At 38.4% G+C, this 17,312-nt stretch overlaps 2 protein-coding genes across 2 annotated transcripts; both read right to left on the bottom strand.

The window, feature by feature from the left end:
- Nucleotides 1-220: 220 nt before the first annotated feature.
- Nucleotides 221-3,416, bottom strand: LOC142522806 (uncharacterized). The gene is made up of 3 exons (XM_075626349.1): nt 2,943-3,416; nt 2,134-2,552; nt 221-818 (listed from the first exon to the last, which is right to left on the bottom strand). The coding sequence occupies exons 1-3, from the start codon at nt 3,105-3,107 to the stop codon at nt 380-382; spliced, it is 1,023 nt and encodes a 340-aa protein (XP_075482464.1). The 5' UTR covers nt 3,108-3,416; the 3' UTR covers nt 221-379.
- A 1,122-nt stretch (nt 3,417-4,538) lies between these two features.
- Nucleotides 4,539-8,740, bottom strand: LOC142522660 (MACPF domain-containing protein NSL1-like). The gene is made up of 7 exons (XM_075626181.1): nt 8,250-8,740; nt 6,997-7,235; nt 6,425-6,629; nt 5,978-6,061; nt 5,715-5,898; nt 5,392-5,558; nt 4,539-5,312 (listed from the first exon to the last, which is right to left on the bottom strand). Exons 1-7 carry the CDS (start codon nt 8,733-8,735, stop codon nt 4,623-4,625), a joined length of 2,055 nt encoding a protein of 684 aa, XP_075482296.1. The 5' UTR covers nt 8,736-8,740; the 3' UTR covers nt 4,539-4,622.
- Between the last annotated feature and the right edge of the window lie 8,572 nt (nt 8,741-17,312).

The raw sequence follows: 17,312 nt of genomic DNA, 5'->3' as shown, positions 1-17,312 counted from the left end.
AATGAATTCCACAAGTCAGTAAAAACCTATTTAAAATTTGACTACTTCTGCACTTTTATTAAAAAAAATTAATTAATTTTTAAAAGTAACTATAAATATCACCTAATTTTTTAAAACTCTATAAAATTCTATTTTAGACTACAAATCTTTATCTATTGAAGATATCGCCCATATTGAGATTTCAAACTTGAAAGTATAAAGTACGTGTGTGGCCACTATGTTGCTCCGATCACAAGGTATATTCCTTGGCTTTTATACTCTCTATCTACAAAGCATAATCAGGGACTATAAGGTGCAACCGCTAGCAGTTACAGAAGAAAATATACAACAATAGATCACACCGAGTGCAAAAAACTAAAAGTTAAAAAAGAACGGCGAATTAAGGAGAGAGTAGTTTCTTGATTCCAGATTTCTGTTCGGCTGTCAACCTAGACGGAAACTTTATGATGAATTTGATCCTCAGATTACCCCTTTTTGTGGGTTCTTTAGGAATTGGCATTCCTTCACGAGGCACCACCTCTTCATAACTTGGATGAATCACATTGTTAATAGGTATGGTCAAGTTCCTACCGTCCAATGTTGTTAAGTGAACGGTATAACCTGTTAATGCTTCTGCAAGCGATATTTTCTGTGTCGTGACAAGGTCGTTACCATCTCTAGTGAACACGCCGTGTGGGTTCTCATCTATTATGAATACTAAATCCGAAGGAATGACATTTGGCTGTTCATTTCCTTTCTCTGGAAATGTGATCTTTGTTCCCTTCTTCCAGCCAGGTTTAATGTCAATTGTCAGAATCTCTTGCACTGGTAAAGTCTTCCTGTATAAAGAGAAAAATAAACATTCAGAATACCAACGAGGAATGAATGAAAAAATATTTCTGGAAAAATGCCAAGAACAATTAAAGATCTGTCAATTTTTACATGCTGGCAAGTTGGTTGTAAGGGACTTCATTATTTATAACAGCCTGTATTTTGCATTTTCCTTTTCAGGTACGGTAAAAAATACAATTTATTACAATTCATGGGGGTATACCTGACTTATCACAAGTTCCAAGTAACGTAAGAGCTTGAGTTATCCCTGGTGTAATCTGATTTTTTTTAAAAAAAAATTACATTGGAGGTGAGGTTTTTTGCTTTGACCTGGATTCGAACTCAGACATCTCCTCTATTGGGGGAATGACAGTCTTATAACATTGCGCTATAATCTGATGCTACAAAGTAGTGCAACGCCTAAACGAAAGGCTCGGAGAAAATGTTTCTTTATGACAATCAGGGATTTTTTTACATCTCGTAAGCCGGCTAGATTGCCAGAAGGCTAAACAACTTCCTCAAAAGGATAGTGCAACGACTAACCGAAAGACTTGGAGAAAATATTTCTTTATGACAGTCCTATAAAATTGCTTGGCAGCACTCTAATGACTAAAATGATTTTCGAGACATAAAACATTGTGGATGCTATCAAATCTACTAGTCTCACACCACTGTTCATACTTTAGAATGCCAGGACAAAACTCAATGTATAACCAACTGGTTTTCAATGTTCTCTCTATCCTGCTTGAAGGCAGATATTATTTTAAAACACGTTCCTTCCCACTAAGATGTCATAAAATAGAATTTTGTTACGACTCGGGCTTGGGGATCTTGTGGATTGGGCCAAAACAGTCTTGAGGAATTTAAAAGCCTCCTATATTGAAGGTTTAAGAAAAATAGGGTGCGGCGCTCGTGCAAGGGGACAAATAGGAGAACAGTTCACACGACGAATTTAGTAGTAACTGTAGTGATCACTAGCACTGCTAGGGTAAAGAGAAAACAGTCAATTAGTATATTTTTCCCTGCTCTTGTGACCATCTTCTCCAGAACAAATTTGGTCATTGATCCAATTGTTTGTCCTCTTTCTTTTACCGATTATATTTGGAAGAAGACCTAAGCTTCTATCAAACTTATCTCGGAACTCACTGCGCTTCCCCCTTGACTCTGGTAGCTCGATTCATTTATTTATTATAAATAAATATATAGACGTAAATTTACAGACCAATAATGTCTGTAAAAAAACGAGAAAAAGGAACAAAAACGTAAATAATGACATAACATGACAAACTGAGAAGCATAAGCAATTAATAGAAAATAACATACCCGCTAGCATCAGCTATCTCTCGAGAGATTTTCATTTTTCTCGTAGATCCTTTGTATAGCTCTTCTAAGCTGCAAGCCAACGTCTGCTCAATTGGAGGAGCCTTCCTTGGACCTGAGCTCATTGGTCTGCTTTCGCCTCCGAATGAACTAAACATATGGTCCCCAAACAGGGAACTAGAAAACCTCGGACCACCCCTCATTCCATTACCACTTCCCATGCCACCAAATGGACTTGATGAGCCAAAAAACTCTGCAAAAATGTCATTGGCATTTCTAGGATTGAATCTAAACATATTTGGATCCCGTTGGAAAAACGTTGCACCACCAGGTCCAGCAGCATCAGGCGGCGGCATTTGGCCTTTTAGGCCTTCTTCCCCATACTGATCATAAATTTGCCTCTTGTGGGAATCACTGAGAACCTGAAGAAAAAAGTCTAATATTAATGATGAAACTTTAAAATAGTTGCAAAAATACATGGAATCTTTACAAGCAATTACAACAGTAAAGCAAATGAATAAAAAAGGTAGATATTCCAGAAGGAATCCACAGATCTATAATAACCAAATTAATCTCAATCCCCAAACCCTTTCAGTACTTCTCTACATGCAAAATTTGAATGTCCGTGATCAACCCCAATATAATGATATTATCGTATTCTCCTTCAACCAAACCGAAATCGAGCATCGAGATCAAAATGCGAAAACATATGCGGTAATCGATCGTGATAGGTAGTAATAGCAGGTTCGGATTTTGATCAAGGAGCCAGGAATCCCAACATTCATGTACATACACCAGAAATTAATCCATACCTCATATGCTTCAGAAATCTCTTTGAATTTAGCCTCAGCCGCCTTCTTATCGTTAGGGTTCTTGTCGGGGTGCCACTTCATCGCCAGCTTTCGATAAGATTTCTTCAAATCATCATCGGTTGCATTCCTGTCCACCTGTAAAACCTTATAGTAATCCACACCCATCGCAAACCCTTATTTTTCCCCTCTAAAACTCCAATGAAAAATATCCGATCCGATCAAGCAAAGGAAAATCTGACAAATCTAAGAACTAATTATTGATTTGTCGAAAATATCAAAAATATCCGATCGGATAAAAAAAAGGAAAATCTAAGAACTAATTATTGGTTTGTCGAAGAAATCGCGTAAAAGATTGTTTAATATTGAAAATGAGGGGAGAGGGATATAGACGACTAGAGGAGATGGATCTGGAAATAGCGGTGGCCGACGGTCGAAGGATCTCGAACTTTCTAGATTCCGGTTTTATTTACCTACATCCTTCCAATTTTTTATTTTACAAACTTAGTGTTTTTTTTTTTTGGGTTCCAAATATGTAATCCTGTTTTTTTTTTTTTTTTTTTTATTTTAAAGTATTATTTTTGTTTTTTTTAATTAATGTTCATTTGTTATCTAAATCTTGGAAAAATTGTAATATTTTATGAATGAATTTAAAAAATAAAATAAAAAGTTTGTTTAAATAATCTCTATAAAAAAATAAACAAACTCATATATTTAAAAACATAGATAATATTTCTCAAACACATTAATATTTTTTCGTTTTTAGTAGCATTTGGTTATTTTTTTACATAAACTTTTAATTAAAAATACTTGTGATTGTCTTCTTATATCATATGATTTTTTTTAAAAAAAATAATGATACAATTGTATTAAGAAAATACTTGTGATTGTCTTGTTATATCATATTTTTTTTAAAAAAATAATACAACTGCATTAAGAGTATGTTTTTTGTGAGATGGTTTCACGGATCTTTATTCGTTAGACAAATCAACTATGTCCATATTTACAATAAAAAATAATTCTTTTAACATAAAAAATAATAATTTTTCATGAATGATAAAAATAAAATATATGTATCACAAAATTGATTTATGATATCTTTTCACTAGAATTTGTGTTGTATTAAACATACTAGTATTTAACCCGTGCGATGCACGGGATGATATTATTAAAAATTAAATATTATTAAAAAATAATAGATATTTAAATTGTAAAAAAATAATATAATTATAAAAAATAAAAATAAGAAACTATTTTTTCGTTAATTTTGAAAAAATTTCTTAATTATAAATGTATGTCGATTAATTGTGTTATCATAAGGCAATGACATGGTTCTTATCGTGTTTAAAGTATTAATGTCGACCACCAACCTAAATACATATTTAATTTTTTAATTTCTGAGGAACTATATATATTATTGTTTTTTAATATGTGATAAATAAATATTTTTAAATCAAATTTAATAAAACTAATGAGAAATACTTTTTTCAAATCATATCACAAATTAAATTGATTGATATAATCAATGCAAAAAATTTTAGTGTAGTAGACATGCCATTGAAAAACGAATTTACAATTTAACCCATCGCCCACAAAACAAATTCAACCGTTTCATAATATTTATTCAAATAATATGCATGCGTACCATGTACAAAAACATGCACCACCAACTTAGTTTCGCCCTCACATCGACAAAGATTCATCTGACAATATAGTAAGCAGAGAATATTTCACCTTGATCCTTATCATCCCTCCCTCGACACATAGCTTCGCGCCACTGACGACCCAACACCCTGGTAGATCTTCCGGGCCTCTCACCATTTCTTTCGTGTCGATAAAATGTGACATTCTGGGGGTTCGTGCAGGCAAAGGCGGGCCTCCCGGATAAACGGCCGAATTTAGATCCACCTTTGTTGGCTTCTCAGGTGGCTTCAGAGTAGTACTAAATGGTGTGCTCATCAACATTGAGATCAATCCTGATTTCTTGGATGAACTAGTGGGTCCATCCCATTCTGATCTACGGATTTTAGCCAATGCCACCATCGAGAATCCAAGCCTTAGGAAAAGAACCTTTTTCATGCTAATACTCTTGACCTCAAACCAGGCCATTGTCACGATTGAGGCGGAGTCATCTATGAGTGCTCCTTGATGCTCGACTGGAGCTGTGCATATGTGTGAGAAGATGCTCCATTTGACTGGTTCATAATATGCTCGGTGTGTTGAGTCATCGACGGGCTTATAGCTATGATCGTGTGAAAGGTGAAGAGACTGAGGAAGAGATGATAAATGCTGCAGATGGATAGCAAGGTGATTGCTCCTCCTTCCTTCCAAGTACAAGCGAATTCCAGTCACTGGCCGATTGACAGTATCAACCTGCATATGATTTTAGTCGGGAATAGTTGGATGGAAATATGAATAGCTAGTCCATAAAAAACCAGAAATGAGAATTCACCTTTACGGTATTCACATATAGCTTAGGACCCAATAATGTTAATTGAAGAGATGGAGACGATTTTTTCCTGCGGCGAGGTCCAAGAGGAAGATCATTGTAAGCTGGAGCCCATTGCCTAGGCAATTGATATTCAAAAAATTGAGCAAGTTCCTCTAATAATGGTTTATCTGCACAAAAATAAGCTCATCAGACACAAGCTTGTGATTTCCAGGTTTCACTACCAACATTTGAAAGAGAAACTCTCGAAGTACTAACATTTTATATCTTGGTGAGAGAAACTCTCGAAGTACTAACATTTTATATCTTGGTGAGAGAGTACTTACAACGTAGGTATAGATTAATTGCGTGACTTAAAAATCCACTGCCTGGAACACCACTTAAAAGAGATGCGATAGGCACAAATGACATCGATATGACATCAGGAGATTGTGATACGGTTGAGAGCCACTCGTTGTGACTTTGGCCACGATCCAAACCTCCCCTTCTGATATGAACACTCAACAGATCCTGCTCAATAAAAAAATCGGATAATTCATTGCAAGAAAGCAATTTTTTATGTAAGATAAGGAGCTGATAGAGGACTCACATCATTTTTTGAATGAGAAACAGCAGGTGGTCTCAGTGTATTTGGAAATGGCAGCTGAAGATCCCAGACTCCAGTTTGTTCAAACTGTGAGCAAAAGATATTTTGAAGCAGAATAGATTAGAAACTAGTGGAGTGATTGGTTTTCAAGTTTCTCGAATTCCAGAATGTTCTGAGGATCCCATTTAACACGCATCTTATACTCAATGTAGGATTTGATTTTTTTATTTGTCAATATTCACATGCCACCTCGATATTCAAACCATGCCTCGAGTCATTTTATGGAAAATTATTAAGTAAACATAGAAAATATATTTTTTAAATACCGTATGCATTATTGTATGCTAGCAGTGGTAAATATTTTTCGTAAAATTGATTCAAACTTCTGTATGGCCATTGAAAACTGACCGAACTGTGGTAATGAGGTGTTGATTCTAGTTTTGCTATTACCTTTGGCTTTCCTAATGAAATATGAGGGTTCTGTGTCGCGTTTATATTTCCATCTTCAGAGAATCTTTCATCGGCTAACTGCTTCAACAATGTTTGCACTTCAGTTGTCTGAAGGTTTGAATTTTGAAGCTGCTTTATATGAATTACGTCTTTCCCTCCCATTTTAACTCCAACAATAACATGAGTTCCATATTTATCAATAAACCTGTCAAATCATATCGTTCATACAAAGTTATTATATATTTAAATCAAGTTGTTAAGATGCTTTAAGAGAATAAACAGTTCGTAGTATACAAAAATCAGGACATAGTTTTCATAGTTAATCAAGTCCCTTAACAGCCTTATATCCATCCACTTTTACACAGAATTCACAGCGTGAAATTTGACAGACATCAGTCACTGTAATAGGATGCGACCAAGAAATGTTAGAAGTTTTATATTAAGAAAAATTGTCACATGCTGTAAACTGACCTGAAGATCACAGGCAGAGTGGGTTAATTACCCATAAAGTGATTTTTGTTATCAAGACTTTGCCACAAAAAATGGAATGAGCTTCGAGCTAAGGATCTTACTCAGTAAGAGCAGCAGGATCCCATGTAGGTGGCACTTCCTTTTTCACTTGATCAGAGAGCATTATATGAGTTTTTGCAAACTCAATCGTATAAAGGCTAATCAGCCAACCATCAAAAGCTAGAATTTTTGAAGTTGACGCATCCTTCTGCCAGCACCCCTTAAACCCGAACATTGCATTGAACAGACCCGAAGGTATTTTACCAGATAAAGCTAATTCCTGGTTAAATTGCTCTGACATCTGAAAATATATGTTCTAAATAGATTAAGGTCTTGAAACTTGTGGATTGAAGTGAAGGTTATAATCTCACTAAGATAGCATGCAACTTCTATCAAATTATATACTTATTGGAAGCTCCCAACGAGCATTAAAAATATGTCCACCCTATTAACGTAAGAAGTGCAGATGAAATAGATGGTTTTCAATAATAAATTTAATATTTTTATATTAAAATTCTACTTCTGATTCATGTACCAAGAACAAAGCAATCTCTCAGCTGGATCAGCAACTTCAACTCAAATATGTAGCCAGCCAATTTATACCAATAATGTAATAGTTGAATAGTTCTACTCGGATGCTGAGAAACACTTTCCTGATGACCAAATACTGAGCAATGACTAATATATCTCAAAACATCAGCTCTAAAACAGCAAATTGTCAAAAAAAACGGCGCATCACATGGATGAGATTGACTGAAAATCCAATCAATCAGCATTTTGTTGAACCACTCGAATTTCAGACTGAGATGCTCAGAGTTGACTTTCAGCTCAGAAACTGCAAATCAACTCTCTGTAATGAATAAAGAACTGGATTTCATACTTAAGCCACAATTCATCGGAGGCAGAGACCCCGTGATTTCAGACAGATGGGTTTTGTGAGACTCTTAAACAAGCTAAGAAAAATGAAGGCGAACATGAATTATGCGATAATTTTCAATCTTGTTCGCTACTCATTGGTTGTCTATCTGGAGTCTTGACATGATAAATCATAACATATCTTGCTTTCCCACTACGACGAGCAGTTGATAAGTAATTTTTCAAGAAATATAAGGCCATTTCATGGTCGACCCTGGTATTCAACTTCTAAACTATAGCGAGATTGTACATTCTTCTACCCCAGCCTTCGAGCATTATTAAAAGATAACGCCACCAAATTACAAAACAACCGATTTTCAAAACTCATACAACATTTCAATTTTCACCGAATGATCTAAATCTAAAAATAAACAAAATTCTACGAGATATATAAGCTAACCTGATTGAAGGGGAGTGCGTCGGAGTGAAACCTGGTGCGCTCGCCTTTGTCGCACTTGATGGAAGCGGGGACGTTTGGGACGACGACGTTGCCGGGCACCACGAGGTCCTTCTTCCGGTCCCGGTGCATCTCGATCAGACCCAACGATGATGGACCGGGTTTACACGCCGATAACCGAATATCCGAAGTCAGATCGTAGCCGAACCCAATGACAGACACCGCCTTCTCCGCCGCCGTCTGGGGGTCCATCCTAACACTGGTGTTGAAATTATACGCCATGGAATCAAGATCATTCAGATTCTTGGTGGGTTTTCCCAAAGGAAAATAATTTTGACGGAGAGCATAATATCCAATCTTGAGATGAATATAAAAAGCTTGGAGCCAAAGCTTCGTTGAGTAGTCAACGAGTGTATTGGATGCTTGCTCATCCGAGGGGACGAAGCACGACGGTGATTTTGTCAATGATTGGTTTGGTGCATTGCACATTTACTACTCGGTGGTCTTTTAGTATCATTTTCATATAATACTCAAAATATAATAAAAAAAATTAATATATTTTTTCATTCGATCAAATTAAAATCTCTCTCCATTTCCTTTATATATATTTTTTACTGTAATCTTTTGTTTTAAATGATATTGATATAATATAATATAATATAATATAATATAATTTTATTGTTTGACCAAATACCCCCAGGAATTAACGTAATGAATGGAATCAAAGTATCGGTTTTTTAACGTGAATCGTAATTAATATAATCGAGTAAAATATATGATTTTTTTTTTTAAAAAAAAGTTAGTTGGAAAATATTTATATAAGTAATAAAATTTAGAGTAGTCTCTTGTGAGACGATCTCACGAATTTTTATTTGTGAGACGAGTCAATTCTACTGATATTCACGATAAAAAGTAATATTCTTAGCATAAAAAGCAATATTTTTTCATGGATGACCCAAATAAGATATCTGTCCTACAAATTACGATCGATGATACCGTCTCATACAAGTTTTTGCCTAAAATTTATCTAACAAAGTGAGAGATCCTTAAAATAATTTTCTTAAAAAGCATATAATCGTGAAAATAAGGATTCATTTTCTCGAGTGGTATATGCTATTATCAATCTTTACCTCGATTCTTTAAGGTATTAGATTTTTTTTTCATATAATTAATGTAATCATTAAAATGAGTGAATATCATATTAAGGTATATATACACACACATGGTTTTAATATATTTTATTTTTTTGGTGAATAAAGCTATTATTATTATTTTTTTGACAAATGGTCGTTGACGAAGGATTACTCGGCACGCAGAAATTAGTATACCAAATTCTGAATCATCCTCTCTTCGTGAATTAAATGCATCGATTACAGCTTTAGAGTCTGATTCAAATGTTACCTCTTGTAGGCCCATGTCATCCACCCAACTGAGAGCCTCTTTGAAGGCCATTGCTTCAGCTTCTTTGATTTCCACTAGGCCTGGGATGGCATTTGTTCTGGCACTTATGAAGGAGCCCATGGAGTCTCGAAGCACCATTCCCATTCCTGTGTTTCTACTTTCATTCTGTAATGTTGCATCTACATTACATTTGAAAGTTGGTGCTTGTGGTTTTTTCCAAGTATAAGACTGGTTGGACTGTTGCCTATTAGCTTCATTTGATCCCTCAATGCCACGCACCCCCTTCCAATCAGATAGCAACTGCATCGCTGAATCAACAACTTGATGAGCTGTATTCGATATCCTGTTCCATAGTTTCTCGTTGCGAGCTCTCCATATACCCCATAACACCATTGCAATTTTGTCCATTGCAGTTTCCGGAGCCTTACTAAGGATTTGGAATAGCCACTGTACAAAGCCTTCTGCCTCATTTGATAAGGATAGCACAAGATGCCACATACCGATAATCTCCCAGCAGTGTTTTGCAAGTGGACAGAAAATGAAGAGGTGCCAGGAATTTTCCCACTCACTTCCACAAGTAGCACACGAAATTGGTACTGTTATGTGTTTCTTTTGGAGATTTCCTCTGTTCGGTAAAACATCCCTAGCTGTACGCCATAGAAACGTCTTTACCTTGGGTGGGATTTTTAGGTTCCACAGCTTCTGCCACTCTCCTTGGATCTTATTTTCTTCACTCCCCACTAGGATCTCTTGGGCAATTTTGTATCCTGAGCGTACAGAGTATTTACCATTATTCCCATGATGCCATATGCATTTGTCTCCTTCAGTGTTCAAGTGCATAGGAATGTTCAGTATTTCTCTAACATCTCGATTGCATAATAGACCTTGTAGCAGTTCTATATCCCATTGTTGAGCGGAGGGATTGATGAGTTCTTTTACTGTCATAGTTTCTGTGGCCATTGCTGGAGGAGATTCAATATAGAAGTTATGTGGATCACGTAGCCAGGGGTCCTTCCATACACGAATATTATGCCCATCTCCCACTCTCCAGCGGATCCCTTTATGCATGATAAACTTAGAGTTCCACAGGCTTCGCCAGATATAACTAGGATTGTGGCCAAGCGAAGCCTCCAAAAAGCTCGAGTTGGGAAAGTATTTCGCTTTTAGGACCCTAGCCATGAGAGACATAGGTTTAGAGATTAGGTTCCATGCTTGTTTACCCAGCATTGCTAAGTTAAATGATTCCAAGTTTCTAAAGCTCATTCCCCCATGAATCTTTCTAGTACAGAGACGCTCCCAGCTTAGCCATTTAATACCTCGATTTCCATCTGGCCGAGAACCCCACCAAAACGAGTTCATGATTCGCTGGAGTTCATCAATGGTGGATTTTGGTAATAGGAATACATTCATACAGTAAGAAGGGAGGGCTTGGGCAACCGCTTTAATCAGGACTTCTCTTCCTGCTTTAGATAAACATTTGCCTCTCCAGCTGTGAATCCGTTTCCAAAGTCTGTCTTTTATGTAGCTGAATATTTCTCTTTTATTTTTTCCTATGAGTGAAGGCAATCCGAGATATTTTCCAGCTCGCATATCTTTTGTAATCCCAAAGATGTTTGATAAGGTTTGTTGTTCTTCTCGGGCCAGATTGCTGCTAAACATGATACCAGACTTTGCAAAATTGATAGACTGTCCTGAGGCCTCCTCATAATCCTGCAGTAGTTGCTTCAAGATTCCACATTCTTCCTCCTTCGCTTTACAAAAGAGGAGACTATCATCGGCAAATAGTAGATGAGAAATGGTTGGTCCGCCTCTACTAACACAACATCCATGGATGGCTCCCCGTCTTTCCGCGTCAATGATCAGCGAGGATAAGCCATGTGCACATAGAATAAAGAGATAGGGTGATAAAGGGCATCCTTGGCGTAATTCTCGATGAGGTTGAATTGGTCCAACCACTCTGTCATTTATAAGCACCGAATAAGAGACTGATGAGATGCAGAGCATATAAGATTCACCCATTTTCTATCAAAGCCGAGTCTTGTCAACGTTTTTTCCAGAAATTCCCAGCTCAAGCGATCATATGCTTTGCTTACATCTAGTTTTAGTGCCACAATCCCTTCTTTTCCTCTGGTCTTTCTTTTGAGGTAGTGAATAATCTCAAATGCTACCACTATATTGTGAGTGATCGATCTCTAAAAGCTGATTGGAATTCTGAGATTATTTTGTTGAGGAGAGGTTTCATTCTGTTTGCCAGAACTTTAGCAAATATTTTGTAGAGGACATTACAGAGGGAGATGGGCCGATAATCCTTCATGCTGCTTTGATTCTCACCTTTGGGAATGAGTGCTATATGGGTATCATTAAAATGTTCAGGAAAGCAGCAGTTCATCCACCAGTTTGAAAACTCATTGAATACATCTTGTTCAACCAAGCTCCAAAATTTTTGGAAAAATGCGGGGTTGTATCCATCGGGTCCAGGCGACTTATCCCCATGCATCTGGAATAAGGCCTCTTTTCGACATTTTTTTAACTATGAAACTTGTTGTCGTTATCTTTTGATATGTATTGAGTAAATCATCAGATTAATGTTATCACGTCAATCTGTAAATCATACTGGACAAATTTTGTGTGACGTGCTCGTTCAAAAAAATGTTGTAGAAAGAATCGATCTTCACAGCATTGATCAAGAATTCAATTATTCCACATTGAAGAAATCTTTATTTGATGGACATGAATTTCATTCATTCTTGTAGGAAAATTACACAGGACGTAAGAAGATTTATGTAAAAAAGAATACAAAAGATTGTGTCAACGATTTAAAAGGCTTAAATTGAATTGTTTTTGTGTTGATAATGTGGTGAATTTCTATATTTGTGCAATTTCCTTTTCGTGTGGGGAGAGGTGACAGACTACCACAGAGGGTTTGAAACGTTGACTTTGACTGGTGATGTGATCGGGGTTCCGTATGTGAAAGCATTCATGTTCCCATTTTTGGTGGCGGAAGACCCATTCTCCTCTCCTGACTTGGCCTTTATAAAATAGTAGTTTTATTTAAATTTATTTACAAAATAAATCTCATCTTTTCTTTCTTTGTTTTTTTTTAAAAATTACCATGTTGATGGAAATTTTGGGAGACACCATTTAAGGTTAATGGGAATTGGCTAAGATTTATCTTCAATCCAAGGCTGATTGAAATTTTCAGATCAGGTTGAGCAAAGCTACAGCGTTGCGCCATTAGTAGCATTTTTTCCCTCGGATATATCTTTTATCATAATAATTATTGATAATTATCAAGAGATGTCTGGAATAACGATCGCTGAATCGAAATGGAATGTTGAATAATGTTTTTCAGGGGAAAAAAATGAATATAAAGGAATGACCGTCGATTCCTATTGTGAAAAGATTTGGATTTTTCCAACGATGATAACATGATAATCCAATTTAGGGGGAGATCATTTTCATTTGACTAGTGTCTACAACGTGATTTTAGGTTATTACAGATGAGACATACAATTAAAAAGTGAAGTGAGATATTTTTATGTCATTTTTTAGGACAAGCTCGTCGTACAGAGCTTATCCATTTCGATTTATCTGACTAAAGTAATTTGTAGGATATTGTATTAGTTTGAGATGTATCGAAAAATCGAAATATAATGAATCGGATGCAAACTCTCATATCATTTAAAAAAAAAAAAGCGAAGCGTGAATTATGTTGAAACTTAACTCGAAAAAAGAGATATTGAGGTAATATTTTGTTTTTATTTTTTAAAAAAAGCAAGAAGTGAGATTTTAGGTTAGTATCCCCACAAAATGAAACACTGAATCGTCTAATGAATATAACAAAAATAAAAACAGGAGAAAAAATATTTACAATAACTATATTTGATATTTAAAATACATATTTTTTTTCAAAATAATATTTTTTCATAAAAAAAGTCCATCCAAAAATAGGATTGTTTGATAAAAAATTTTGTATGGCGTGCCAAGTGTCGTCTACATGAATTGGAAAAAGAAATAAAAATCTAAATTCTAAAAATCAGAACGACGTGAATGGTGATTGAGTGGTGGTCCTCCTCCTACGCATCTCTCTCTTGTTTTGTATCCCCATTGGTTTAAAAAGAACTTCTCCCGTCTGTGACACATGTGATGGGCCAAAGCCTATTTTCTTTCTACTTTCAAAATTGGCCGTAGACTTCAAACTATTTCGGGTCTACAATTGGACAAATACAATTGGACCGATGAATTTTAAATTTGTGATTTTAAATCTATAATAATAATTCAATTGATTTTGATACCCAGGGATGAACCCATCAAGATCCGGCCCAAATTCCCGGCCCATCATTAAGGCCCACAGGTGAATGGCCCATGACAAGCCCAGGTATTCTTCTATAAATACCAGGTTGGAGCGTATGATTATGGAATTCACTATATTGTTTTCAGCAGCGCCCTTAGCTGCTCCCCCCATATATCCTCAGTCTCTGACTTGAGCGTCGGAGGGGCTACGCCAGGATACTCTCCTGGCCCCCTCCTAACGGTCTTATTTGTGATTTCAGGCCCAGGGTAATTTTGAAGCCCGTGTCTGGATTAGTGACGCTTGCGTGGATCGGACCCTAAATTTCCCGTGAGTATCACTTGGCGCCGTCTGTGGGAACTTTTGAGTTAAGACGTAGAGATGGTAGGGAGGAGAGGGAGTGGAAGAGCCACCTCAGCATCATCGCGTCCTCGGAGGGGACCCGAACCATCTCGCGCTGAGGCGGGACAGGAACAACCACATCTTGAGACGAGACAAGAACAACCTCGTCAAGAGGCCAGAACTGAGCAGCCCATCCACGAGACGAGGGCCGAGCAAACCCGTCCCAATGAGAATGTGGGAAACTTGACCCTGGAACAGCTGGGCCAATTTATCACCCGAACAGTGGATGAGGCCATGAAGAGGAATCAAGAGTCTATGTTTGTAGAGGAACAAGCCGCCCATCAGGAGCGGGAGGAAAATGTTGAGGTCCATCATAGCAGGGTTGAAGAGACGCAACCCCTCCAGAGTGGGGAGATTAGTGAGATGGGAGAGATGTGGAAAGAGATAAGGAGGTTGAGGGAGCAGGTGGGAAGCAGGGCGCCGGTACCCAAGAGAGGAAGCCCTTTTTCACTAGCCATCTTGGAGGAAGGGCTTCCTCCGAATTTCCGACAATCAAATGTGGGAGAGTACGATGGACGTACTGACCCCGAGGAACACTTGGGGAGATTTGAGAATGCGGCCATGTTACATCAATATTCAGATGGAGTCAGGTGCAGGGTGTTCCTGGGCACGTTGCTTTCTTGCACAGATTTGCCAGCAGCAAGAGGCACCAGAAAAATTATTTGACCCTGTTCGTGATGAAACAGCAAGAGAATGAAACTTTGCGAGAATTTGTCCAGCGTTTCAACAGTGCAGCGCTGGAAATACCAGCGGCTACCCCTGACATCATGATAAGTGCCTTCACACAAGGACTGAGGGGAGGGGAGTTTTTCAAGTCGTTGGTCAAGAAGCCTCCGTTGAGCTATGATGATCTGTTGGCTCGAGCTGAGAAATATGTAAACTTGGAAGATGCCCAACGGTACAGAAGGATGGAGAGCCGGCCCGGAGGAAGTAGAGTTGAGGGAGCGGAGAAAGGAGGAAGGAAGAGGGGTGCAGGGGAAAGAGAGGAAGACAGAACTAGTAGTAGAAGACAATTCTCATCCCATGTTCCCCTAGATAGGAGTCGGGACGAGGTGATGGAGGTGAGGGAGCCCGCGGGGAGGTGGGAGAAGTCGCGAAGGGTTGGGTACAGTGCTAGATTATCTTCACGGGATAGACGAGAAGGATCCTCATTAAGGAGTCGACAAAGGTCTCGCTCGCCCCCTAGGCGTGGTCAAGGCCCTCCATGGATAAATCAGAGGATGGGTGAGCAGAGAGGGGAAGGTGGATGTCAAGATGTCCTTCAGGAGCTCGTGGAACCGAGGAGGGGAATGAATGAGGATAACCACCCTACGAGAGGAATGATTCATATGATCTCGGGGGGTGCTACTGATGGAGACTCTGGGCGAGCTCGGAAAGCACATGGGAGAAAATTGGAGAACTTTGAGATACATAGTGGTGCAGACTTGCCAGAAGACCCCGTCATCAGCTTTGGGCCGGAAGACCTCCGGGGCGTTGTGACTCCACATAACGATGCCTTGGTGGTGACGGCCACCATTGCCAATTATGATGTGGCAAGGATATTTATTGATAATGGAAGCTCCGTGAACGTCTTGTTCAAGAGCACGTTGGATCAAATGAAGATGAGAGGATTTGAGTTTGAGCCGGTATCCACCCCGCTGTATGGGTTTACAGAACACGTCATCTTGCCTTTGGGTCAGATTGTTCTTCCCCTATCCTTGGGGACTGATCCTCGGCGGGTAACAAAGGTGATAGCCTTCACTGTAGTAGATACCCAGTCAGCGTATAGTGGAATTCTAGGACGACCAGCCCTGAAGGATTTTAGAGCAGTAGCTTCCAGTTATCATCAGAAGCTTAAGTTTCCTGTGGGAAGAGGAGTTGGAGTCCTGTGCGGGGACCAAAAAGTCGCACGTCGTTGTTATGAAAGAATCGTGAAGGAAGAAGAAAAGAGAAGTCACGAGCATTCGCATGGAAGCTTGAGCTCAGTCTTGCAGTTGTAGAGTCATTCGGAGAAGCTTCAAAATGGGTAACTTTGTCCTGTGGAGGTACAAGAGGAGCTGAGAGGAAAGTTGGAGAATGCGCTAGGTAAGGCTCTAAAGAGGCATGGGAACGCTTACCACCTTAGAGAACATCTTTACTTCATTTTTGATGTATTTCGTTCCTGAATTTGTCTTACGTTATCAGTTGATATTTAATAAAGCCAAGTTCTTATATTAAGTTCGTGGTTGTTCTTGTATTATGAGGATTATATGAATTTTATTTTACCTGCTTAGGCTGCGCCTAGTAGAGGAGAAGAGTGGGGGGGGAGAAAAGTTAAATTTTTCCTGCTAAGGCATCGCCTAGCAGAGGAGTAGAGGCTGAGGTGGAGAATATTTATTTTCCTGCTAAGGCATCGCCTAGCAGAGGAGCAGAGTCGGCGATGAGAGGAGCAGAGTGGAAGAGAAGAATTTTTATTTTCCTGCTAAGGTATCTCCTAGCAGAGGAGTTAGAGGGTGGAGGTGTTGATTTTATTTTCCTGCTAAGGCCCGGCTTAGCAGAGGAGTTAGGAGATGATGAGGTGAGAGTTTGATTTTTCCTGCTAAGGCATCGCCTAGCAGAGGAGTTAGAGGGTGGAGGTGTTGATTTTATTTTCCTACTAAGGCCCGGCTTAGCAGAGGAGTTATGAGATGATGAGGTGAGAGTTTGATTTTTCCTGCTAAGGCCCGGCTTAGCAGAGGAGTTAGAGGGTGGAGGTGTTGATTTTATTTTCCTGCTAAGGCCCGGCTTAGCAGAGGAGTTATGAGAGGATGAGGTGAGAGTTTGATTTTTCCTGCTAAGGCCCGGCTTAGCAGAGGAGTTATGAGATGATGAGGTGAGAGTTTGATTTTTCCTGCTAAGGCCCGGCTTAGCAGAGGAGTTAGAGGGTGGAGGTGTTGATTTTATTTTCCTGCTAAGGTATCACCTAGCAGAGGAGTTAGATGGAGGAGTTGAATTTTATTTTCCTGCTAGGGCCC

This window comes from Primulina tabacum, chromosome 13 (assembly GCF_025594145.1).
Source record: "Primulina tabacum isolate GXHZ01 chromosome 13, ASM2559414v2, whole genome shotgun sequence".
NCBI lineage: Eukaryota > Viridiplantae > Streptophyta > Magnoliopsida > Lamiales > Gesneriaceae > Primulina > Primulina tabacum.
This window is presented reverse-complemented; position numbering and strand designations above follow the sequence as displayed.